The 25,522-nt window shown below is 43.9% G+C and overlaps 1 protein-coding gene across 2 annotated transcripts in view; it reads left to right on the top strand.

The window, feature by feature from the left end:
* The first annotated feature begins 269 nt into the window (after nucleotides 1-269).
* Nucleotides 270-25,522, top strand: part of EVL (Enah/Vasp-like) — a 141,653-nt gene continuing 116,400 nt past the window's right edge. The window contains exon 1 of one of the 2 annotated variants that reach the window (XM_036991916.2): nucleotides 270-753. In XM_036991916.2, coding sequence (XP_036847811.1) covers nucleotides 749-753 — 5 coding nt within the window. In that variant the 5' untranslated portion in view covers nucleotides 270-748. Of the gene's footprint in view, nucleotides 754-19,857; nucleotides 19,992-25,522 lie in introns of those variants that run through there. The other variant, XM_036991917.2, reaches the window with a different exon arrangement.

Below are 25,522 nucleotides of genomic sequence, written 5' to 3'. Positions count from 1 at the left end.
CCCCGCCCCTGGCTCCGCCTCACCGGCACGGCCCCGCCCCTCACCGCTCCGCTCCCTTCGAATCCACGCCCCTGCAGCCCCGCCCCTGCAGCCCCGCCCTCACGCCCCGTCCCCTCTTTCACTGCTCGACCTTTCTTTGAAGACCCTCCCCCCTCAGCTCAGCCCCTCACCGCTCGCCCTTCCTTCCCGAGGCCCCGCCCCTCCCCGGCGCCCCGCCCACTGAGGCCCGGGCAGGCCCACCCGGAGGCGCGGGCGGTGGGGCCCCGCGCCTTTTGTGTCGGGCCTGGGCCGCGGCGCGCGCTCTCACCTCCGCAGCCGCGGGCGGAGGGACGCACGCACGCACGCACTCCCCTTGGCGGCGGAGGGACCCCTGTGCCGGCTCGCGGGCTAAGCTTTCCCGCCCGCGCCAGCCCGCACTGGGCCACCCCGAGGCTCGGGCGGGCGCGCTCCCCGGCCGCCGTTCCCGGCACCGCCCCTTCACGCCTCCCCGCCTTCTCGGCCCCGGCGGCGCGCGCACACGCCGGCCGGGCACGCGCCCGCCAAGATGGCAGGGGCCGGGGCCCAGCTGTCAGGCGCCGCCGCCGCGCTGCCCCGCAGCTAGCGGCCCGGACGCCGCCGCGAGAAGATGCGCCCCCGCTGCCCGCCGCAGCCCAGCGAGACGCGGAGCCGCCGCGCCCGGGGCCGGCGCTCCCGCTAACGCCCACGCCCCCGCCGCGCCCCCGGCCCGCGCGCCCGCCCGGCAGCGACAATGAGGTGAGTCGGGCGGCGCCTGGGCGGGCGGCGGGGAGTGCGGGGCGTCGAGGGGCGGAGGGCCCGGCGGTCGGAGGGAGGCCAGAGCGGCGCGCGGGAGGCTGGTCCGGCGCTGGGCGCGGCGGCGGGCCCGCGGGCAGGTGTGGCCGCCTGGGCCGCCCGGGGGCCGAGCGCCCGGCCCCCTCAGCGGGCTCAGCCTGCGGGGTGGCCTCGGCCCAGCGACCTTGTGAAGTGGTAGCTCCCTTCCATCTGCGGGCTCTGCTCGCCTCTCTGGTCCCCTTTTCCTTTCTTCTTGCACGCCGGAAAAGTGCAAGCCCCCCAGTGTACCGTTCACTGATTGATCACCCAGCCTGGGGCGCTGGGGTTATCCGGTCGGAAAACAAAACATTGCCGGTACCCAGGAGCCCGGAATTCCCTCTGCAGAGGTAACCCAATCCTGCCTCACTTTTTGGGGGTAGTCACTTCCTTGGCCTTTTTTTTCTGTGCAATTTTACCTCTTCTAAACACGTATCCATAAAAACAAAGCGTCAATAGTTTCATTGTGCCTGTTTTGTAAACTTTATATTGTGGGAATAATGCGATATTCTTTTGTGCCTGGTTTCTTTCACTAAAGATGTTTTGAGATTCATCCATTCTGTTTAACTGTTGTTCATTTCTATTGATCTGTAGTATTCCATTATAACAATGTATCACAGTTTATCCATTCCATTACTGGTAGACATTTGAATCGTTTCTAGCTTAAAAATTCACTTGTTTCTAGTATAACAATACTTCTACATGTTTCGTGGTACATTCATTTCTGTTGGGTGTATACCTAGTAGTGGACTTTCTAGGTCAAAAGATATGCACATCTTTGACATTAGCAGATCATACCAAGTTTCCAAAGTATTTGTGCCAATTTACACTACTATCAGCAAGTGTGTTAGAGTAGTGCTCCACATCCTTGCCAACACTTGGTATTGTTAGTCTTAAATTTTAGCCATCCTGGTGAGTGTCGTTTTGAATTAAAGTTTCTTGCTGTCTAATGAGGTTGAACATCTTTTCACGTTTATTTGGTATCCTCTTTTATGAAGTGCCTTTTCAAATGTCTTGCCCAGCCTTCTTTTGGGGTTTACATGTCTTTTTCTTCCGAATTTGTGGTTCTATTCCAAAGTCAAGAAGATAGTTTCCTGTAACATCTTCTAGAAATTTTACCATTTTTCTTTTCAAGTCAAGATCTGCAGTCCCTTTGGAATTGATTTTTATGTAACTTGTGAAAAAGGAATCTGATTTCATTTATACCAGCACCATTTGTCAGCACTGTTTACTCAAAAGGTCATCTTTATAAGAAAATAGTAATTTATCCTCCATTTGCCCCATGGTCCCAAGCACATAAGCTGGTGAGAATTATGCCTGGACTTACCCCACCTTATCTCTAAACATCCCGACCCTCCCCCAAGGCAACAGGCCGAGCGGATCCGCCGCAATAAAAGGGCACAACGCTGTGCACCACGCGGCTGCCCTCTCTTTGTCTCTGTCTCTCTGTCCCCCTGTGCTCTCGCGCTCTCTCTCCCTCTCTCTCTCTCTCTCTCTCTCTCTCTCTCTCCTTCTCTCTCCTTCTCTCTCCTTCTCTCTCTCCTTCTCTCTCTCCCTCCTCCCCACTCTGGGGGCAGCCACCCTCTCTTTCAGATAATAAAATCTCTTGCGTGGACCCGTGTCTCCTGAGTCGTCCTGGGTAAGGAGGGTCGCGGCGAGATACCCTTTCAGTCTTCTCCCCAAAGCTCCGCAGTGTACCTTTGTCATCTTCCAGTCTTCCACTTGGGGTCATAAACATTTTCACCTGAAGAATACCCTTTAGTGGTCCTTCAGTATCTGCTTTATTGAGATATAATTCATGTACTATAAAATTTGCCCATCTATAAAGTATACATTTCAGTAGTTTTTAGTATTTTCAGTATTATGCAACCTAATTTTAGAATGTTTTCCTCCATTTTTGAAGGGTTTTTTTCCTAGTCACAAACTTGGTTTGCCCATGTTTTCTTTCAGCACTTTAGAGGCATTTCATTATCTCTGACTTGGGCTGTTTCTGTTGAGAAGTCACTTGTCAGTCTGTCACTTCTTTGAACACAGTCCTTTTCTCTGGCTGCTTTTAAAATGTTGTTTCTGTCTTTGGTTTTCAGCAATTTTTCTGTGCTGTCCCTGGTATGGATTTCTTTTCATTTTTAGGTATACTTGGGGTGCTTAGGGCCTCTTCAATCTGTGGCTTTATGCCTTTCGTTAGTTTTGGAAGTCATGTCCTGTTAATACTTCATCTACTGCCGCTGCCCCATTCTCACCTTTTCTTCTGGGACTGCAATTATATGTTAGACCATTTCACTGTATCTTCCGTGTCTCTTAACCTTACTTCTGTGTTTTCTTTCTATTTTTGTCTCTGGCGTTCATTCTAGATATCTCGTTGAGACAGGGACCATGGATGTAGTCAGAGCAGGGTGAGGGCCTCCGGAGGGGGCAGGGCGGGATATTTGCAGTCAGAGCAATAGAACTACATGCAAGGAACCCCCCCTGCTAAAACTCTATGTTAAACATTGAGCTCTAAAATCATTCTTCAGTGAAATCAGTTAATGTTCCCCAGATATAGAAGAGTAGCACATGTTTTATTATGCTAACCATTTATAATCATGTATAAGATTCACTTTAGCATGCTAAAAGGCCCAGGCCTATGTGCTGTCTTTTCCTCCTTCAGATCTGACAGGTGATTTTGTAAACTGTAGACAGCATAGTTAAGGGCAGGAAGAATTCCATCTTAAAGATAAGATTGCATTTTAACACCCAGGAAGTTCAAGAGGCAAGATTCTTTAGCAAGTAGACAATACCTCAGCCCACCTTGGGGGCTGGGCAGGCAGCCTTTTGATGTGCTCCCGGACCAAGGCTCCGGTGTCCCAGAGAGAAATCAAGGCAAAAAATTCCTTACAGTTAAGTCAATTTTTAATATTCAGAGACCACTTAACAAGTCCCCACCCCTAAGTTTTTTCATGTTCTCGAAAAATCCTCAACTGCCTATAAAAACCCCTAGACGACACACCACTACGGACTCTCTTGTCCCCTCCTGGCATGAGCCGGGAGCTCTGTCCTTTCACTTTATCTCTAAATAAAAGCCTGTACCTCGCTCTCCTACCTTGACTGTTTCTGAAGCTCATTCTTCGGCTCCGCAAACAAGAACCCCGGCATCATCTTCTCTTATCTTTTTTCTTCTGCCGTAAGTAATTTGCCATTAAAACCACGAATTGAGTTTTTAATTTGTTATTATATATTTTTTATTTCCATTTGGTTCTCTTTTTATGGTTTCCAGCTATCTGCCAGAATTATCAATCTGTGTCTCCTTGAATATAGTATGTGTAATTATCTTAAAGTTTGTCTGATTATGATAGTATTTGTGAGTAATTTCCAGTGTCTTTCTTGGTTTTCATTCAACCTTCCTTTCTCTTTATGTGCCTCGTTTGTTTTTTATTATTGTATGCCAGATATCATAATTGCAAAATTGTCTGAAGAAATAATTTGAGGCCTAAGATAATGCCTTTCTCCTCCAGAGATAATTCACATTTGCTTTTGTGAGGCAAATGGGGTACCTACAATCTAAAGTCACTTCAGTGCAGTCTCCAGGACTGAGACGTTTTTAAGCTGAGCTGCAGTCCTTGTGAGCACCCATCTGTTCTACTCACTTTTAGTGTTAAGCTCTTCACCAGCACCTTCACTTCCCAACCCAACGCCAAGCTGTTAGCATTCCCTTCTGAACTGGCAAACAGCCCCAGGGAAATGTGGTCCCAAATACTAAGCTCACCTCTCTGAGCTGCTGCTGTGCCTCCCTCCCCCAAGCCTCCAGGCAGATATTTACTATATTTCTTGCCTGCTTTTCTAGTTCTCTTTAGCTGGAAGATTGTTCTGATTTCCTTACCCCATGGTTACTGGAAGTAAGAACCCCTGATGTATACGTGTGAGGGGCAGTTTGAGTCAATATTTAACTCTGAAGGAGATATAGACTGCCAGGTTACAGAAGCTGTGAGGAGCATAAATACCTGTTTTCTTGTGTTATGTCTGTGTTAGATTGTCTCAGTTTGTGAAATGCCCTTAGAATCAAGATAATTTTAAGAGTAAGTATTAATGTGCGAGTAATTGGACAGTGGCGGTTTACTTCAGATCATTCTTGTAAAGCAAAGGACTTGGGAAGCATGTACTTTTCACTCTACTGTCCACATTCATTTCTTTCTCCTGTCTTATTTCCTTAATTGTTTGATAAAAATGACTCTTTGGTCTACTTGAATGGATCATTTAATTTTTTGATCAATAATAGCCTAATAACACTCTTAGATCCCAGTCTTTTGGATCAGATAAAAAAGCACAGTGGATGTAGAAATCAAAGTTCTTAAATGTTTTTTCCAAGAGTCACTCAGGTGTTCTTCTTAAGTTGTTTTTGTGCAGGCTTTTTAAAGCACTGCTGGCAGTTTAACATGGTTCTCTGTGGCAGCCTGTTTATAGGTGAGCATCTGTACATGTATATTTACATACACCTAGAGTACTTGGCTTTTGCAAGTGGACCTGCATGAGTCAAGGGGTTCTATTCATTACCTCTGCTGTCACCTCATTTGATTTGGATATTTATAAGCAGTTTGACTCATCCATGAAAAATACTTTCCTTTTTGTTCAGTCCTGAATTTTTTAAGTGAAAAAGTTTTTTAAGTGAAGAAATTGCTGCCTAATGAGGTTGAACATCTTTTCATGTTTATTTGGTATATCCTCTTTTATGAAGTGCCTTTTCAAATGTCTTGCCCAGCTTTCTTTTGGGGTTTACATGTCTTTTTCTTCCTAATTTGTGGTTCTATTCCAAAGTCATCTTTGGAATAACATCTCTTTTCTTACTAGATGATTTCATGGGGGTATACAGATGTGACCTGTTGTAAAAGGTTTGAAATGTAGTTTCTAAACTGTCCCCTTTAGGAGTGTGTCAGAAAGGCATAGGCTGGCGATGCATAACAACTAAACTGAACATTTGAGGCACATGTTCACATGTTTTAGCAAAAACGTCCTGTTGGATCAAATTACCTGGATAATTAAGGCTGTTTGAGTTTTTCTTTATTTTCTAAATTACTGCCTGAATGCTTACTTCCCTTTTGCTGACAGACCTTATGTATTTTCATATCTTCATTCAGAAATCTTTTTTTCTTTTTTTTTTGAGGGCTGTTGTCTCATGTTAGATTAGGTAGGTAAGGAGGTGGAAGGAACCAGACCTCCCCCTCCCCCCAAATAGCTCCTTACCCTAAAAGACTTAGAGAAATTTACTGAATGCATTTCTGCATTCTTTTTCTACTTAAACAAACCACCCACATCCACAGTATACAATATATTTCTGTTGATACATTTTAGTCACTTATCTGTTGGGAATGTACTATTCTGTGAACATTTTTCCTATCTGCTTTTTATCTTTTGAAGATTTGGTATATAGAAGTTTAAGATTTTTATGTCTTTAAGTTTTCTTTGTGGTTTTTCCATCATTTCTTATGTTAAGATAATGTTCTTCTAGAATACATAGTAAGTATTAAGTTGTTTTTCTGTCTTATATATAAAATTTTCTAAAACTCTTCCTTCAAATTGTATATAAAGTGGGGATCAAAATTATATTTTTCTTCAAAAATGCTGATTCGGTACTGGACTATATCTGCAGATATATGGATGAGAGAGATATCAAGAGTGTTTTCTAAGGTGGATTTCAGTATAGATAATCTAGATTCCCAAGTCCTCCGGAGGGAGTGCATGGTTACATCTGGTAACATGAATGAAGATCACCCTTGGTCCTGAGGAAGCCTGTCCCAGGCCAGCCTTGCATCTGTAGGCACAGCCAGTCTAGAATCTCCCAGGTCTGATTCTGTGCCAGGGAACTGTCTCATCTGGACAAGGGGCACTTCATTAATCTTGGTTTATATGGCATGCAGTGTGATTACAGGGTACAGCATAAGATACACAGGCCCAAAGACAGGCCCTCTTTGTTAGCCTGCGCTAACCCACACATTTGGGTGCAAGTACATTTCTGAACTTAGTGCTGCAGAGAGGGGGCAGGGGAATAGTTCTCCAAATGTCCTTGGAAATCATGTCAGGGAAACCAGCTGTAGGGCTTCTGTGTGTGTCTTCCTAGGCTCTCTTCTGTTGACTGCCTGTTTGGAGCTCAGCACATTACCATATTGACCTTGTGGTGATAGTTTTCAGTATGAGCAACATCATCCTTTTATTAAAGTAATATCATTTTGGATTTTGCTGGCTTTGTAGTTCTGTTTGTATATAGTATATAAACATAAGAAATTTAAACTTAGTTTGTAGCTGTACACGAATAAACTGTGTGAAAATAAAATCATCATTGTTTCACATATTTATTTCCCTTGAAAGGGAATCTTTACCCAAGTTTGAACCTTGCAGTAGACGATAAGCTTGAGGACTCAGAGCTGTTAAGTGAATATGTCACCAGCGCTGCAGTAACGTCATGTTAACTTAGACTAGAGCACCTCCAGCTGCCGTCAGGGTTGGGTGGGAAGCAATGGTTCCCTCAGCAAACAGCTGTCACTAGAGTTTTCTTTTTCCTAGCCCAAAAGGAGAAGATCCCCATAGAAATCATTTCTCATGGTAATTTTTTCTTGTTTTTTAGAAAAATAACATTTTGTTCTGATTTAAATGTAGTATGTTTTAAATGTAGAGAATTTGAAGACATAGGTGTAAAGAAGACAGTAAAAGTTAGCATTGATCCTGATGTTTAGAGAGAAGCCCATTAAACGTAGTTGTAGTTCCATTACCTTTTTCATATGTAAGTGTAACATTTTCACAAACGTGGCATTGTACTGTGTATTTGTATTGACATTTTGCCTTTAACATGTATGCATATCCCCCTGTTAAATAGTCTCTGAAAATATTTTAAAAAGCTGAATAATAGTCTATCAGATAATATACCATGATTTTCATTATACTGCAGTTTGGGGACAGCGAATTTTTAGGATTTCATCATTGTAAATAACACAATGAAAAATGTCTGTGCACATCAATCTTAGGGTGCAACTCTGATTTTCCTTAAGGTAAATCAGTAAAATGGTATTAATACTGATACCAAAAGGTATAAAACTTTTTAAGTATATGGATACACATTATCTGAATGTTAATTTTAAACAGATAAAGTTTGTTTATCTTTAAAAGAGATAAAGTTAATACAAGGAATTTAATCCTGATCTTAACTTGGAGGTTCCCCCCTAGAAAAGAAAAGGACTAGGAAAGCTATCAGAAGTAGGTGGTGTGCTTCCATCTGCTCACCAGTCGGGGGAGCCCTGGTCCCAATTCCTCTGCAGCCACCATGGATGAAGATGGACTGTCTTTGTCTTTAAGGCTGTGAGAGAGACATCTTCTCCGTAGTAGGTGTGTGAATAAACTTCTAAAAAATTTGAGTTAGGGCACATTTTGCCTCCTGCATTCTAAGCAGCCTGGATTTTAGAGTCAGAAAGTCCTGGATCCTGCCTCAAAGCCACTCCTTATCAGCCAACCGAATTGAGCAAATTACTTAACCTTTATGAGCCTCCATTTTTCTCAAATATAAATGAAGATAATCACACTCCCTTCACAGGGCTTTTCCCTTCACAGGGTTTTATGAGGAGCAAATGAGAACACATAAAAAATCTTTAGCTTATGGTGTTCAATAAAGGTTAGTTATCCACCTCCCCCACCCAGATTTCTTATGTCTACGAAGAAGATAAACCCTGGAAAATCTGGGACGATTCTGACTAAAAATATTCTGCCCTATTGTCAGCTTACTATATAACTTGTCTACCATATGGGATAATTTTTCGGTTTAGAAACCACAGTTGCTACTGATGTTTTACTTCTAAAAAGATTCAGGAACATTCTCTATACAAGACACAAAATAGAACTATTGAAATAAACAAAAAACAGGAGGCACATTATTTTGGGTTAGAGAGGATAACTAACTGTACCGGAAAGTTTTGAGTAAGAAATGGTTTCTGCAATTGAGCACATTTAACCACGAAATTCACAGAAGCCATGGCAGAAAGGGCAGTGCAGTCCCATACGTGACTGTTGTTCAGTAGTAAGACACAGACATGCCTTTGCAAAGCTCTGAGGACGTGTTTTGTGAGTATTTAGAGACAGTGGACCACTTACCTTACAAGAGCTTGGTTTTGGAGGCAGGTCAGAGCCTGGGCAAAGCTGGTGGGTGGAATAAGGAAGGCAGGACAAGCTGAAGTGATACAGAAGAGGTGTTTAACACACATGATTCTGTGCATGTTATTACTAAATAGAAAATAAGTAGATTTATTTTTTTCTATCTTCACTCATTGCTTCTTCATTTTCGGTCATAACTGGAAAGTTGTCTTCACTCCCAGGTTGAGTTCATCTAGGTTTTTTCTAGTACTTGTGTAGTTTCTTTTTCAAAATTTTAAGTCTTTGATCCATTTGGAATTAAGTACATAGTTTGAGGGCTGGACCCATTTTTATCCTTTTCCATCTGAGTTTTCAGTTAACTTCAATATCACTTATTAAAAATTTTCATTTTTCTCCCAGTGTTTTGAGATGCCGTCTTTTGCCATTTTAATTAATTTGACCTATTTCTGGATTTTCTGTTTGTCCCATCTCTCTGTATTTATTCATGTGCCAATACCTCACTTTTAATTAAAGAGGCTGTTTGAATATTTAGTAGGGTTAGTACTGTCTTCTTGTTCTAGTGAGTTGATTTTAAAGGAAAAGATTAAGAGTACTCCTGTTAAACAGGCATGACAAAAATCATGGATGACCAAAGCTTGGGAAATAGTGCTTCAGACCAAAGGAACAAGTCTAGAATGGCACAGTTCAGGCATCAGTATGCCTGTTCAGGAGAATTCTGATTATGACACGACTCATGGCTTTTGAATATCCATACGCGAGGGAGGCTTGAGATCCCTCGCAGGCAGTGTGACTTCCCAGGATAGGATTGCGAGCACATCAAGGCAACCCTTACCTTAAGTCACTCTCCCCCCAAATTACTGAGGAAACCACACTTTATTTTGGAGATTTTTGATCTGGTTAAACATACTCATTTGTAAAACCATAGAAGTTATGTTCAGCAACTTAGAAATCCTTTAAGCCCGGTGGTTGTTAACCCTCACTGGGTATCAGCCACACTTAAAAAGGCCCTCTTCCCTGCCTTCCCCACCCTCTCTGCAATGCCAGGGCCTACCTCGAGATTGCATGTACCTGGAGTAAGTGCTTTGTTGCTGTTTGTTTGTTCTAAATCTCTGGGTTAGTAAATGTGCACCCAGAGTTGAGAACTACTGACCTTGTCCTGCTGTCAGGAGCAGGGCATTGTAGTCCCAGCACATGGACTGTAGCAAGTCCTCGGTCAGTGTTTGTTGGATAACGCCTGAGTCCCTCACGTCTCAGATGAGGAAGAGACACACAGGCTCACTCACGGGGGCTCACAAGGTAGTGGGACAGCATGGACAAGAAGCTCAGGTTTCTTGTCTCCCAGTTCTGGCCTTTCTGTCCACTCCCCTGCATCCCTATTTCCTCCTTAGTTACAGGTGAAAGTAAGCAAGAGTATTTGCTCCCCTGACCCCTGTTATCCTTTCTGTGACCTCAACCCTCGCTCCTCCTGTTCTGTGCTGCAAAAACTGGGGATGAGCCTTAGACTCTCTAATAAGGTCATTGGACAATGCTGAAATTTCAGCCTGTATTCACTCTCAGCCCACCTCTAGGTGGGGGTGGGGGTAGGGAGGAGGCGGGGGTGCAGGGAGCTACCATCCCTTAATGTCTGCTGCTCGCCAGGCTCTGAGCCTGGGAGTGTATAGCTTTCTCATTGTGCTGAACGGAGTTTCGCACCCTCAGCCCCAGTGGAAAGCATATTCGATTTTAGATGAGAGTGCGTGATGATATTGCTTTTGATTAATGCTTTGTTTTGACTAAGATTTATGGTTTTTTATTAGTCAATTGTAATTCCAAATCTGTTTTCCCACACCCCAGATTGCTTCATCCAGTCTTGATTTGGGTAGGCCCCTGAGAAAGACTCAAATTTCCAAACTGCCAAAGTTGGGAGAGCCAACTAGAAAAAACTTGAACAAAATCATGAGTGGTTTATGTTAGAAAGATTCCCTCTGGTTCAGTTTTAAACAAAGGTTGTGTTAGGTTGTGTTGAATTAGGGGGTTCTATTTCTAACAGTGGTTTATCAGGTTGTTTAGACCAGTCCTACTAAGAACAGACAAGGTGAAAAGTGGGAGGAAAATCATTTTGAAGGCACAGGATACGAAGCAGAAAAGATTCGCAGACCCGAGATTTGGGAGAGGATAGACAAGTACACCTGGCATTTGGAGCAATTTTCATTGCTAAAATCATCAACTGAGAAAGATGGTTAGAACTTTATGCAGATTCGTGGGACTGGGGAGATACAAACTGATGTTCAGAGCCTGCAAAGGAGGATGAACACCCCAGGTTCATCGTAAGGGCTTTGCTTAGGGACAGGGGTGAACCGGAGACTGACTCGCTCGGAAACTGTGCTACTACTTTGAAGGATCCCAGTATCTGATTATAGTAAGGTGACCTCAATTGTTTGTCCCCCTGACCTACTTGCTGGTCAGAAGCAAAAGTAAATCCCCTTTAGAAGAACCTCAAATTATCTATAAATTTTCATATACAATGAGTGACACTCAATCAGAAATTGTGAGGACATAAGGCTTAACCAAAATCCAAGAGAAAACACAGCTCATAGGAGGAGGCATAATGAAACCATCAGACCTGGATTTTATAAGAACTCTGAATGGGATGTCTAAGGAAGTAAGTCGTGGTGCACCTTTTCTCGCTCACCATGGCCATCTCAGCTGAGAAGCTGATTCCAGCCCCCGGCAAGAGGGTTTATAGTTTGTCTGAGGTGGACAAATATGAACAAGTGCTTCTGCCACTTGTCCTGGGGTGTATTTGCATGGTTGTGATCATCTTTGCACTTAACCAGACTGGGTGGCTTTGGGGTTGGGACAGGAGAGAAACTGGAATGATGATCACAGATGTTGGACTTCAGAGCTAGAAGAGTCCCTGGAGGTCAGTACTTTGATCTTACTGTGCTTTTTATCTCTGAGAGGAGTCACTGGTTTAGGCAGTTTAAACACATGTGGATGTTATTTACACAGTAAAGGTGATACCCAAATGTTTAATATAAACATATTCTAGTAGATGTGAATACTTGAAAATACTTAATATTTTTAATGTGCTGTAGTAAATGTGAGCTTTTGTTAAGTATAGACTTTTTTGAATTATAAATACATGGCTGCTCCTTATTTATCTATCTGTTTTCCTGTATCATTTCTGCTTAATTTCTACTTGAAAGATATATATTGAGTACCTTCCATATGCAAGACAGTGGGCTGGGGCTACAGACACCAGTGAGAGATGGGCCATAAGGACCATGTCGCCAAGCAGGAGAGCAGAGGCATCTGAGGTGAACGTTCCAGAAAGGAGGCATGAACAACACATTTAAAATTTATTTTATTTTATTTTTTTGCAGTTGTGATGGGCTAGGCTAGGCTAGGCAGTGTTACCTTCTGTTCTGGTTCTTCCTTGTTGCACTTCTTTAAATTGGTTTATTTTCTCTCAATTGTTAATTTTCAAATCTGAGTATCTTGAGGACAGTGGTCTTCAGAAAGTCCTGCTGTTTCTTAGGTATATGTCCTCAATTCTTACAGTTATTTATGTTTTATCTCGAATTAGGATCCCTGTTGAGGGCCTTGCTTTCACTGAGCTCTGACGTGCTGAAGTCACATTCACAATTTTAAATTTCAAATTCTCTGACTTTGGCTTGAACGCAGAAAGATGTTGGGTCTGGCACCCAAATGAAACCTTTTTTGCAAGATGGAAACGCACCACACCTTGGAGCCTCTCTGTGCCTCTTCTCAGATCAGAATCAAATGTACCACTGGCATGGCGTTGTTGTACCAGCTGAGATTTCTAACTGAGCAGCTCTGGGGTACTGTTTATAAACATGTTTTTTCCTGGGAAAAAGGAAAATGCTGTCCTCAATTTGTGTCACTATACAAAATAGATCTGAAAGCAACAGACTGGATCAGATAAAGCAGAAGAGCAGCCCTGGAAAGAGAACCAGCTGGTTCCTTCTTAAAAGCAAAGAGTGATACACTTCAGTGTCCAAGTATGTGGATGGCAAGGCAGCACAGATGGGTAATCATTCACTGAATATTTACTGAGTTCACTACACTGATTCTTGGGCTATGAGTAGAAAACAAGGCTTTCTATACAGGTAGCTCAGTCTAAGGAGATAGAGCACAGGTTCTCAAGTTCGGCATGTCTAAAACTGGGCTCACTACTGCTATATTTATGAGCAATTGGTTTTTGACAAGGATGCCAAGACCATTCAGTGGTGGGGGGAAACAGCCGTTTCAGCAGATGCTGGGACAATGGAATATCTACATAGAAAAGAATGAAGTTGAACCCCATATTGCAAAAGTTAACTCAAAGTAGATTATAAACAAATGTAAGAGCTAAAACTTTCAAGCTCTTATAGGATAAAACGTAAGAGTAAACTGTAGTCTTGGGTTAGGCAAGGGTTTATTAGAAATTACAGCAAAACACAAATGATAAAAGAAATAGATTAATTGGATTTCACCAAAACTAAAAACTGTACTGCAAACCATACTGTCAAGAAAGTGACAAGACAACTCACAGAATGGGAGAGAATATTTGCAAATCATGTATTTGATAAGGGACTCATCTAGAATATGTAAAAAACTTTTACAGGATAATAATGAAAAGACCAATAACCTAATTTTAAAATGAGCAAATGATTTAAATGGACACTTCTCCAAAGACGATATACAGATGGCCAATTAGCACATGAAGAGGTACTCAGCATCCTTAGACATGAGGAAATGCAAATCAAAACCACAATGATAACAGTACTTCAAACCCACTAGTATGGCTAGAATAAAGAAGGTGAAATGTTGGTGAGGATGTGGATAATCTTCACACATTGGGTAAGTGACTTCATGGACACATCTCCTATTGGAACACTCGTACATTGTGGGAAGAATGTAAAAGGGTGCAACCTCTTTGGGAAAGTTTGGTAGTTCTTCAAAATGTTTTTTGTTTTTTATTTATTTATTTTTATTGAAGTATAGTTGATTTACAATATTGGTTTCAAGTATACAACACAGTGTTCAGTAGTTAGACATTACTAAATCCTTACCTCTGCTAGTCAGTCACTATCTGTCAACATAGGAAAATGTTACAGAATCATTGGCTATATTCTCCATGCTGCACTTCCATCCCCGTGACCAACTTGTATTATGTTAAACATGGTTACCGTATGTCTCAGCATTTCCATTTCTAGGTGCATACCCGAGAGAAATTAAAACATATGTCCACACAAAACCTATACATGAATGTTCGTAGGAACATTGTTATATCAGCCAAACAGTGGGAACAGCCCAAATGTCTGTGCAGTGGCGCATGGATGAATAAGGTGTGGTCTGACCATGCTGTGGAGTGGTTACTCAGCAATAAGAAGGAAGGAGGTACCAATACCGGTACAACATGGATCAGCTGTGAAACCGTGATGCCAGGTGAATAAAACCAGTCACAAAGACCACAGATAGTATGATGCCGTTTGTATGAAATGTCCAGAAAGGCCAAATCCATAGAAACAGAAAGGAGATTGGTAGTTGCTTAGGGTAGGTGGGGGGTGGGGAGCAGGAATGGGAAGCGGTGGGTGTGAGCATTCTGGGGATGATGAAAACATTCCAAAACTAGATTGCAGTGTGGTCATACCACTTTATTAAATCATTGAATATACTACAAAAATACTAAATATATTAAGTATATTTCATGAATAAGCTAAAATATATTGTGACTATAGTGAAAACATTATTAAATTATATACTCTAAATGGGTGGTTGTTACAGACTGAAAATCTGGTTTTCAATAAATCTGTTCTTTAAAAAAACAACTGAACTCACTGCTTTCGTTCCCACACTTGCCCCCTTCCATGTGCTCATTCTCATCAGACATGCAGTCTGCTCCAAACCTGGTGGCTGGCTAATGGAGTTGCTCACTGCCCTCCTGCCCCATCCGAGTGGGCATGTCATTATCAGTTCTTCCTCCTGTATCATCTCTTGTCTGTCCCTTTCTCTCCAGAGCCATGATACTGATTTAAGTCAGGTCGCCGTCATTATAAAAATGCCATAATCACATTCTGCTTTTGTTCTCTACCTTTTGAAACATATCCTCTATACTTTCTTCAATTGTTAATTTTCAAATCTGAGTTTTTTCCTAAGTATCTTTAGGTATTTCTGTGTCTTTCTGGATATCTACCCTCACATTTCTTTGCATGTATGATCTTGCTCCTGGTCACCACAGTTCAAGTGATCAACAACCACACGTAACTGGTAGCTACCATGTCAGCATGGATCATAGAACTTCCATAATTGCATCACAAGCACCCGGTGTATATTTGCTGAACAAATTACTGTAGTTATAGCTGTTACCTATGAAAGGCATTCACCAGCCTCTGCCTTTGTATTTTCATTAGTAAGGTGTTCCCAGGGTTATAAACCAGCCCTGCATATCTCTTCTGTCTTCTTGATATACTTTGTGGTATTTGCTTCTTTTAAATTTCTGCTGGTTGATCCAAGTTCTGCATCACCCAGAACAGCACCTAGGCTGTTAGAATGTAGCAGTCATTTCCTCGAAGTCTATTCCACCCTAGGTTCAACGCTTTGCTTACCCAAACCGTGTATAACAGAGCCAACAGGCTCCAGTTTGTCAGTTCTTAAAATTGTTGACTCAGTTATGGTGTAACCATTGCAGAACTCAGATAATCAGAATTATCCACTCTTTCTGACATGTACATTTCAAGTTGCACAGCTCTTACTGTCCTGTTTCAGCACCTGGCAGAGTTCAGCAACTAGCACGGTAGCTGCCAAAAGAATTACTCACTGAATGTCTGCTGAATAAACTTAAGACTGTTAAGCTTCTTTGGAGGGCAGTGTTTTCTGTCATTGTGTTTGTGATGAAATAAACTTTAATCTTTCTTGTCTGTTCTTGCTTCACTGCTGTTCAGGAACCTCTTTTTTTTAAATCATAAAAATATTTGATCATTGTAGAAAATGTAGAGAATCTGGATAAGCAAGCAAGTGCTCGCTTATGTTACCACGTCACCCACAGATAACATCCTGCTGTGTATATTTTTTCTGTGGCAACATGTATAAAAAGAAATGTATATATTGTGGATCTGTACTATGCATAGAGCAAGGTGCTGTGTCAGAGGTCATTACCACATTAGTGTGCCCCATGAAACCCTTCCAATTCCACGTTCTCAGAATATAGGATGGCGGCTCTCAAGGTTTGGCTCATCCAGTGCCTGAGCCCCTCCCTCCCCTTTTCTTCTTTTATTCAGTATTTGCTGTGGGGTCCAAGGAAGATAGGCTCATAGGAGGGGTGAATGGTTGAGGAATGAAGCTTAGAAGATGATCAGGTGCTCTCGTTTTGTTTTGTCGTTAGTGTGGATACATCTTTCAGAAAAGAACTGCAGTTCCAAATTTACTATCTAACAAATCCCAGCTCGGCATTGGCAGTCCACGGGAAGGTCCTAATCAGTTTGTCCTCGTACCTATTCATTTAAACATAGGCTGGGTGTTAGAGCTTTTGTAAGAAGGAATATAAACACCACTGCAAGCCTCAGACACATGGAACTCTTGGAAACTCAGAAGCGATGCTACTTGGACTAAAGACACCACCCTATACATTTTAGTAGAAAATAGAGAAAGCCTGATTATCAGAAATAAACTATAGAAAGAAAAACTAAATTTTTGAGGGAACAAAATACATTTATCTAAATGTATTATCGAAAGCAGGACTTCTCAAATTAGAGCTCTCTGAGGCATATAGACATTCATGTGATTTCTTTATCATTACCTCTGCCTCTCTTTAATGCCTTGTCCGGACAGAACATGTGTTAAATGACCGTTTTCATTTTAGTGCTTGTGGATTGGGAAGGGGATTGGTGCCCAGGCTCCAACCTTGGCTGTTCAAAACACAGGGAGGGCCACTGTCTTTGAGGCAGCATAGGTGTCTTCAGCCTTGTGTAGGCTGGGTTTAGGTTGACACATTTAGGCCCCTCCCTCACTTTCCTACCTTCAGAATGAAATACCTTCTCCTTACCTTGCCAGCAAGCGCTAGAAATTCCCACCATGTTCATTCATTTGGTCTCTACTATGGTCTAAATGTTTGTGTCCTCCCAGAATTCCCATGTTGGAATCCTGACCCCTAATATGTTGTGATTTTGGGAGCTGATTAGGTCCTGAGTATGGAGCCCCAGTGAATGGGATTAGTGCCCTATAAAAGAACCCCACAGGCCTCTCCCGTGTAAGGACACAAGGAGAAGTCTGCAACCTGGAGGAGGACCCCCACCTGACCATGCTGGCACCCTGATCTTGGATTTCCAGCCTCCAGAACTACGAGAAGTAAATGTTTATAAGCCGCCAGTCTGTGGTGGTCTGTTATACCACAGCCTCAACAGACAGTCTCCATTTCTGAAGGTGCCCCTGGACTCATCCCCAGAAATTCCCCTCCTCACTTAGCTCCTTGAAAGACACTTAGCATGCCAGAGCCTTTGGAATCCGATCATTCTCTCTGTTCTTTAGAACATTTAATTAATTTGTTTGTTTATTCGTTCTAATTTCCTAGCCTCTGTGGAAGATACAGATATGAACAAGACATTCTCTGACTGATTCAACTATTTTGACTTAATATTATTGTGCTAGTTGGTGTGGGTTGGGCTTATGTGTCTCTGTAGGGGTTTGGTTTGTGACTTATAAGCACTGTTATATTGGAAAGAAAGGGATGGTAGGGGTGGGTTTGTGAAGTTAGGGAATTAGAGTTAATTATGGTAACTGCTTCAGAATAGCCAGAGCTTCGGGGAGGGGCTCTGTGAATCAGCGCCTATGAATAAGATATTCCCTTTTTGTCTTCACGAGACCCACAGTGAGCGATGGAGAGAATTCAGAGTAGCACAGAAAGCTGAAAGTTCTGCAAAATAGGGCCCCCAAATTTGGCCTAAGAAGACTAAGCAATAATTTAGAAGTGAGTTCATTTGAAGGATTTTCACAAATTAAGAAAATGTAAATGAGGTAGAAGCAAAAATGGACCAAATAAGAAAGAACTTGTCAACCAGCTCACTGGAATGGACAATAAGCTCTGTTTAGGTATTTTAAAGATGTATTAGGAAGATTATATAAAACTTGGAGAAAAGAAAAGATCATTGTGTGCCCTTTCAGTATCATTCAGGAGCATTGTTGAGCAAGGCCACCCTGGGGGACATCTGAACATCCTGGAGATTATAGAGTTAGATGTTAACTTGTGGAAAATGGGTAAGTTACAAATGAATTTTGTCCAGTAGAGATTGAAATGATTTTTGTTGAATAGAAAAGATAACCTCAGAGGTTATGGTTTAATTGCCCTGTAGGACATTATCCCGTTCTGTGTCTAGCTTTGCAAGATTATTACAGCATTCTGTGTTCCCACTGGCTGTGTGTGTATGTGTGTGTGTGTTTCTTGTATTCCATTTGAACCAGCTTTGCCATCCTGCTGGTTCCCTCATTGTTGAGTTAAATCAATCCTGATACATGCATACTGCTTATTTGCATGAGAGTCACACTTTTAGCTTCTCAAAAATTATACTTTGACAGAGTAATTGTATATCAAGGAGATAAGCATCTTACATGGCTAGGCTGTTACCCAGGAGTGGGGTTTGGCCAATTTGTCTTCGAGGTCCTTTTAGCCCTGAATTCCCGCAATTACAAGTGCTTATCTTCCATCTTTATCATGGTCCCTTGGATAGTAACTGACCTGTATGAATCATCTAATTATATGACCACATGATGAATACATACAATTCCTGCCTTATCAAGATCTAAGATGGCACAAAGTAGGAAATGATCATATCTTTTGTCATTAATAAAAGTACTATTCTTGGATATGAGCAGACAGTTCTCCAAAGAAGAAATTCAGATGGCCAACAGGAACATGAAAGATGCTTCACATTGCTAATTATCAGGAAAATGCAAATTAAAACCATAATGAGATATAACCTCAAACCAGTTAGGATGGCCAACATCCAAAAGACTAGCTACAACCAATGCTGGTGAGGATGCATAGAAAGGGGAGCCCTCCTACACTGCTGGTGGGAATGTAAGTTAGTTCATCAATTATGGAAAGCAGTATGGAGGTTCCTCAAAAAACTAAAAATAGAACCATTTGACCCAGGAATTCCACTCCGAGGAATTTACCCAAAGAATACAAGTTCTCAGATTCAAAAAGACATATGCACCCCTATGTTTATCACAGCACTATTTACAATAGCCAAGATATGGAAGCAACATAAGTGTCCATCAGTAGGTGAATGGATAAAGATGTGGTACATATACACAGTGGAATACTATTCAGCCATAAGAAGAAAACAAATACTATCCATTTGCAGCAGTGTGGATGGAGCTGGAGGGTATTATGCTCAGTGAAACAAAACCAGATGAAGAAAGACAAGTGCTAAATGATTTCCCTCATTTGTGGAGCATAACAACGAAGCAAAACTGAAGGAACAAAACAGCAGCAGACGCACAGACTCCAAGAAGGGACTAGTGGTTACCAAAGGGGAGGGGTGGGGCAGTTTGGATGGGGAAGGAGTGAGAAGGGGATTGAGGGGTATTATGATTAGTATACATGGTGTAGGAGGGGGTCACAGGGAAGGGAGTGTAAACAGAGAAGACAAGTAGTGACTCTGTGGCATCTTACTACACTGATGGACAGTGACTTCAACAGGATGTGGGGGGGACTTGATAATATGGGTGAATGTAGTAACCACAATATTTTCCATGTGAAACCTTCATAAGAGTGTATATCAATGACACCTTAATAAAAAAATTAAAATAAATAAAATAAAAGTACTATTCTTTATTTATCTAGCAATTATAATTTACAAAACACTGGCACACCTACGATTATGTTTGGCTCATGATTTCTTTGTGAGGGAGCAGGCAGAAATTATTATCCACATTTTATAGGTAACAAAGTGACTTGGCAAAGGGCACTGAGCTGGTGAGGAGTGGAGCCTGGACCACAGCCCAGCTGTTGACACTTCTCGCTCCTGGGCAACTGCATGATGGAACCGAGATTCAAGAGGCTCTTGATAAGAACAGTGAGTTGGTGCGGGGAGCAAAAACACTAGTGTTAACAGAGTGTGAACCCTGAGCCGCAGTTTCATTTGCCGTTCATGTTCATTAACAACGCTGACTCATATTTTCAGTTTTTGAGTGTGTGTGATCTTTTCCTAACTGTTGGCAAGGTGTGGAGCATATGGGCATCTCCTTTCACCCCTGCCCCTCCCAGGGATAGAGCTGTGCTGGGCACACAGTGGGCACCAGTAAATATTTCTTACTTTTACATATGAATTTGCTTTATATGCTTTTATCTTATTAGCTCTCCCTCTGTTCCTGGTAAGATTTTCATGGCGAATTTCTGCCTATCTGGGTGACACTGGAGCAGCTGCACTTGTTCATTCAAAAGGGTAATCTGCCCTTTTATTTGATGCACCAGAAAGAGGACCGCTGACTTATTCCAATTTCATCTTTTTATGAAATCTAATTCTACCAACTGCTGACTCATTAATTCAACAGACATTTATTGAGTACTTCCAGGTGCCAGGCCCTGGGACCGAGAGGCAAAGAGGAGACAAGGGCCTTCCTCTCGTGGAGCCTCCTCTGCTTCTGTGGCTCACGGTCCTGGTGTGTCCTTAGTATTTCTGTTCAGGTATTTTCCATCTTCACTCTGCCTCATTAGTGATCTGGAACCACTGAGTTGTGAGAAAGGCTGTCACTAAAACTTACCTAAAATTCGTCCCCTTCTTCCACCACCCGCCCCAGCCCCAGCCCCAGCCCCCTCATCTCTCACCTGGACTGCTGGGGCAGCTTCTGAGTGGTCTCCCACTTCACTTTTCTTCTAAAAATTAAAGTCAGGTCATGTCATTCCCTCACCTAAAACTCTCCAGTGGCCTTACACCTCTACTCCCTCCCCCCCTTCTCCCTGCTGCAGAAACCGACCTTCCTCCCCCTTGGGCCTCTTTGCAGCTCTTCCTCTGCCTGTAGTGGTCTGGCCTGACATCTTCCCGGCTGTCCCCTGCCTGCCAGTCAAATCTCAGCTTAGCTGTCACCACCGGAGAAGGACCTGTCCTATCCTGTCACCTCTTCTAGTCTCAGTCACCCAGTCTCTGGCACATCCCCTCATTTTGTAATCTTTCCCTTTTTCATTCCCTGACTTCCTTCATTAGGAGGCAAGCACTTGGGAGCTTGGGGCTTTAGCTGACCACTCCCTCTGCAAGCCCCTAGAACGGCATCTCACACACAATGCAAGGATAGATTCTGATGCCCCGATACAGATATGTAGAGTGCTTATTTGCTGAGAGAGGTTGATGTAAACAATAATGAAGAACTAATTACCAATAAACTCCTACTTTTGAGTAGTGGTAGACTAAAAACCATATTGTAATTGTATTGGCCTCATGGTAGAATGCTTTTGGGGGGTAGCTTTTAGCTTAAATGGAATTTTCAAAAAAGGAGGTAAGGGATGGCTTTACTTATACCTTTCATTTTACAGTTAAAGGTCACTGTAGAAGTTCAGTCAAATTATGTAATTTGGGGGAGGAATTAGTTGAGAGTGTAGGACTCACATTTCTTACTGGTTCAGGAGGGGTTTTTTGGAGTTTCAAGTTTTTGGAGGGGTTTATTCAGTTGGGGAAAAGCATGTTCAGTGAGTTCAAAAAGTTTTTGACCGAGACCTACTGTCTGCCTAGGAATGTGCTGTGCCTCATGAAGGTGTAAAAAGGACTGAAAACAAAGGTCACTGCTGTTGGGTGCCCCACAACTTCAGAATAGCAGAATTGGGGGATGGTGGCCCAAAATTAAAATGGGATTCTCTTCAAGCTGTTTGCACAGCAAACCTGCTGCTCTCACTTGGACTGTTTCTGGTGGTGGTTAGAGGGGGCTGCACTCCTCCGGTCTCTCTTGCCAGCCCCCTTGGGCCTAGTCCCAGGGCCTCTCCTCTGGGTAGAGGCCTGCGGCGTGCTGGACAAAGCCTGCTCCCCAGCACAAGACGCTAGGTGAGATTTTAAACAGCTGTGGTTAGGAGTTCGGAGTTTTAGAGATCACCATGGGCTGACTTTGGTCAGGAGGGGATTTCCGTGGGGGTTTGAAGCCTATGCATCACTGTCACCCACCAGGGATTGTGGTTAGTGAGTGCCGGGAGCTCGCTCACCTCAGCAGCTCCCATGTAGATGTGCGTGTCCCCATTTGAAGATGAGGAGACTGAGGCTTGGGCTGGTAAGAATTTGCCCAGGCTTGGGGCAGGGGAACTGGGTTCAGAGTCACACTTTCCATAACCATGTGTGGTGAGGAGGCGGAAAGCGCTGTGGACAGGGGAGTGAGGGGGCTGCAGAGGAGGCGGCGTGAGTGAGCCTGTGGGGCTGTGAAGGGACCCCCAGGCCTGCACTGGAGGAATGCCGGCTGGGGGTCTGAGACTTCACTCTGCAGGTGGTGAAAAAGACTTGTGGGCTTTTACCCAGAAGGTGCCAGGGTAGGTGACTGTGCGGGAGGCAGGGACGCAGAGTGTCCATGCTCTGGTGGCCTCCAGCCCCGTGCTTACTGCAACAACCCGTGACTGGGCCACGAGAGGAGTCTTGCATTTTCAGAGTAACTGCTGCCCGCTGACACCGCCTCCTGTTCGGTTCGTGCGGGACAGTCACAGATGATCCTTCCTGCGCGACCAAGTGCGTCCTTGTGTCACTTGATTGGAACCCTAGACCCTGTTCATATGCTCAGTCGTTATTTTGCTGCCCGTACACCATGGCCGCGTGCCTACCACCTAAAGACACGGGGAGGAGACTCCCGTTGTACGGCTCAAACCCACAGGGCTCTGAACTCTCGACTGTCCATCTCCCATGGAGCTGTGATGGGGATTCAGTACAACAGTCTTAAGTTCACATTCCTGGAAGTTGACCCTTTCAGGGGGAACATCAGGTTGCTTGCTAAGTAAAGGCATGTTAGCTAAGCACACTGGTTTCAAAAGTCCTCTTCCCTAGACTTCCCAAAATGCCAGGGGCCTGGAGTCACCACGTGTTAATGACACGCTTTTACTCAGTATTCCATGATTGTTCCCCTGGAGAAACCTGGGCAGCCTGCAAGTCGAGTAGCTGCAGTAGAACATTGTTCTGCCAACAGCCAGGCCCAGTCAGGAGGCTTTTGTTCTTGGGATAAGGCTGGGAAAAGGGGTGAGTCCAGATTCACCAGAGTGAGTGTGATAACATGAGCTTGAGGGGCCTCCTGGAATGTCACCCCTGATGGGGCTGCCAGTCAAGTAGGCCGGGTGACGCTAGGCTAGAGGAGGGAGAGTCTGGCTGCGGGCACTCAGGGCTCTTCCACTCCCTCTGCAGCCAGAACCGTCTGCTCCTCTGTTTCATGTTCATAACAGTTTAATGTCTCATGTAAGTGATAGTTTAAAAAACTAAAGGCTAAAAAATTACTATTTGGCTGTTCCTTCATGTTCTGGGTAAGTCCTAGGGTAGGAACCTGCTGTATCTGAGCCTTGAGTCATTGGTAGGTGACCTGAGATGACCTTTTGGTTTTTAAACATTGTATGGTCACAGAAGTGCCTTTTGTGCCTATTCCGGAGAGGAGTGGAGCTGTCAGGAGTCAAGCTCCCCTATTCAGTGTTACCAGTTATCAAGTGGGAGTGCCTAGCCCTTGGAGAGACTCCATTCCCAGTCTGGTCCCCAGGCCAGGTCAACTCAGGTTTCCACCCCTTACTTCCTGGGGCAGCTGAGGCATTGTTTGCAGCCCTTAGTGTCTCTAGCCAGCCAGGAAATCTGGGGATTACCCAGGACCAGCTGGATAAAAGAACTCCAGAGGGTCACCATATACTAGCTCCGGCTCAGGGCCACCGCTGCCTGACAGTCTTTTGAATGAATGCTCTTCTGGAGGCAGCCAATGCAGTTGGCTTGTTTGTCTTGGGACCCTGAGAAGGCTCGGGTTAAAAACATTGGCATTAAACCAACCTGGGTCCAAGTCATTGCTCTGCCGCACCACAGCAGTATGACCTTGGGCAAGTTACTTAACCTCTTTGGTCTCTGTTTCCTTACTAATAAATTGAGGAATCTCATAGAATTATGTCTAAAATACACTTGGTCCTGGGATTTGGTGATTTTTCACTATTTCTATCAACTCTGCTCCCCACTAGAACCTTACGAATTGCCCTGAAAGGTATGAGCAGCTCTCCAAGAAATTCTTGAGTTCCTGGTGGAAAACAGACATGAAGTCCAGAGATTTTTTGTCCTACTGGGCCTGGACCGTGGGCCTGCCTGTGGCCAGGCTAACGTCCATCAGGCCACTTCCCAGCAGGCCAGGTGTCTTGGTGTTAGGACACCGCTGCTCTTTGTCATACCTTGCAGAGAGCACCAGGAATGGAGGTTCTGACCTTCAGATGACCATCAGTCAGAAGTGGCTGAGTGTCTGCGTCTGCTAGCCCTGTCCTTGAAGCCGAGAAGGATTGGTGGTGGGGTACCCTGATACCCCCTTTCCCTGGAGAAGCTTGCATCTTCCCATCCATCTGTGACTATAATCAGGTAGCTTAATAAATAAAAACATCCTGTAATTGTATTGGGTGTGGGTAAATTGCTCTTCCTAAGGCGTAGGTAATCTCTATTGCTTTTGTTTTAATTTAGAAAGATTTAGGGCAGTGATTTGGCACATATACCCATAAATATTATATAGAAGTGTGTACACACACACAGCCCTTCGCCTGAGAATCATAGGACAGGAATACCTTGCCCCTGGCACGAAAGAGAAATTCAGTGAGCTACCGGCAAACAGGCGGAACGTGTCAGTGTGGAGGCAGCCTCGCCGTGAAGAGCTGTCTAGGCACAGCACTGTGAGGGGAAACTGCCTGGTGAGCAAGGGAGATGGAGAGGAACGTCTCGATACCCTTACCTACTTGATAGAGGACTCCCACAGCTCCCCCAGTGCCCCTGCTGCATCCTCGGCCGTCCTGGGAGAGCAGGACCCTCAGCGTTACGGGGAATCCAAGGCACTGAGAACTTAAGTCACTTGCCTGTGATCAGATTAAGTGGCAGATCTGAGACTTAAACTTGGGTTATTTACTGACTCTGAATCTCTCGTGATTTCTGTTATCATGATTCTGCCAAGAAGCTGTCGTCCGTGGAGGGTTTCAGGCAGAGACTTACTAGGAATATTGTGGAAGGCACTCTGGATCAGCTTCGTGGATAATGGCTACGTGGTTTGAGGGACCAAGGAGTCCCCAAAATTCCTTCCTCGTTAATCAGTCTGCCTCAGTGGGTCATTATCACTTAATTTCTTTGAGTCAAGCTCTGGAATCTCACTTCTCAAGATAGAGATGACTAGAAAGGGGGGAGGTCGCCCTAGAGCACCGGTGTGGATCAAGTACTAGATCACTTTCCTCCCTGACAGAAAGCCGAGGCAAAAGGAGGTCCATTCCGCGAATCTTTATGGAGCGACTCCTCTTCGTCGAGCTCTGTCCGAGGCCCAGGGAGCGCAGAGATTGACCTGAGCCCCAGCCCTGTGGGCCTCAGAGGTGCCTGAGGCAGGCAGAAGGCTGTCTGGTGGTGCAGTTGGCAGCAGAGAGAGCAGCTGACTGCCCTGGGGG

This window comes from Manis javanica, chromosome 8 (genome assembly GCF_040802235.1).
Source record: "Manis javanica isolate MJ-LG chromosome 8, MJ_LKY, whole genome shotgun sequence".
NCBI lineage: Eukaryota > Metazoa > Chordata > Mammalia > Pholidota > Manidae > Manis > Manis javanica.
The sequence above is the reverse complement of the archived record's forward strand: the minus strand, read 5'-3'. Positions and strand labels throughout refer to the sequence as shown.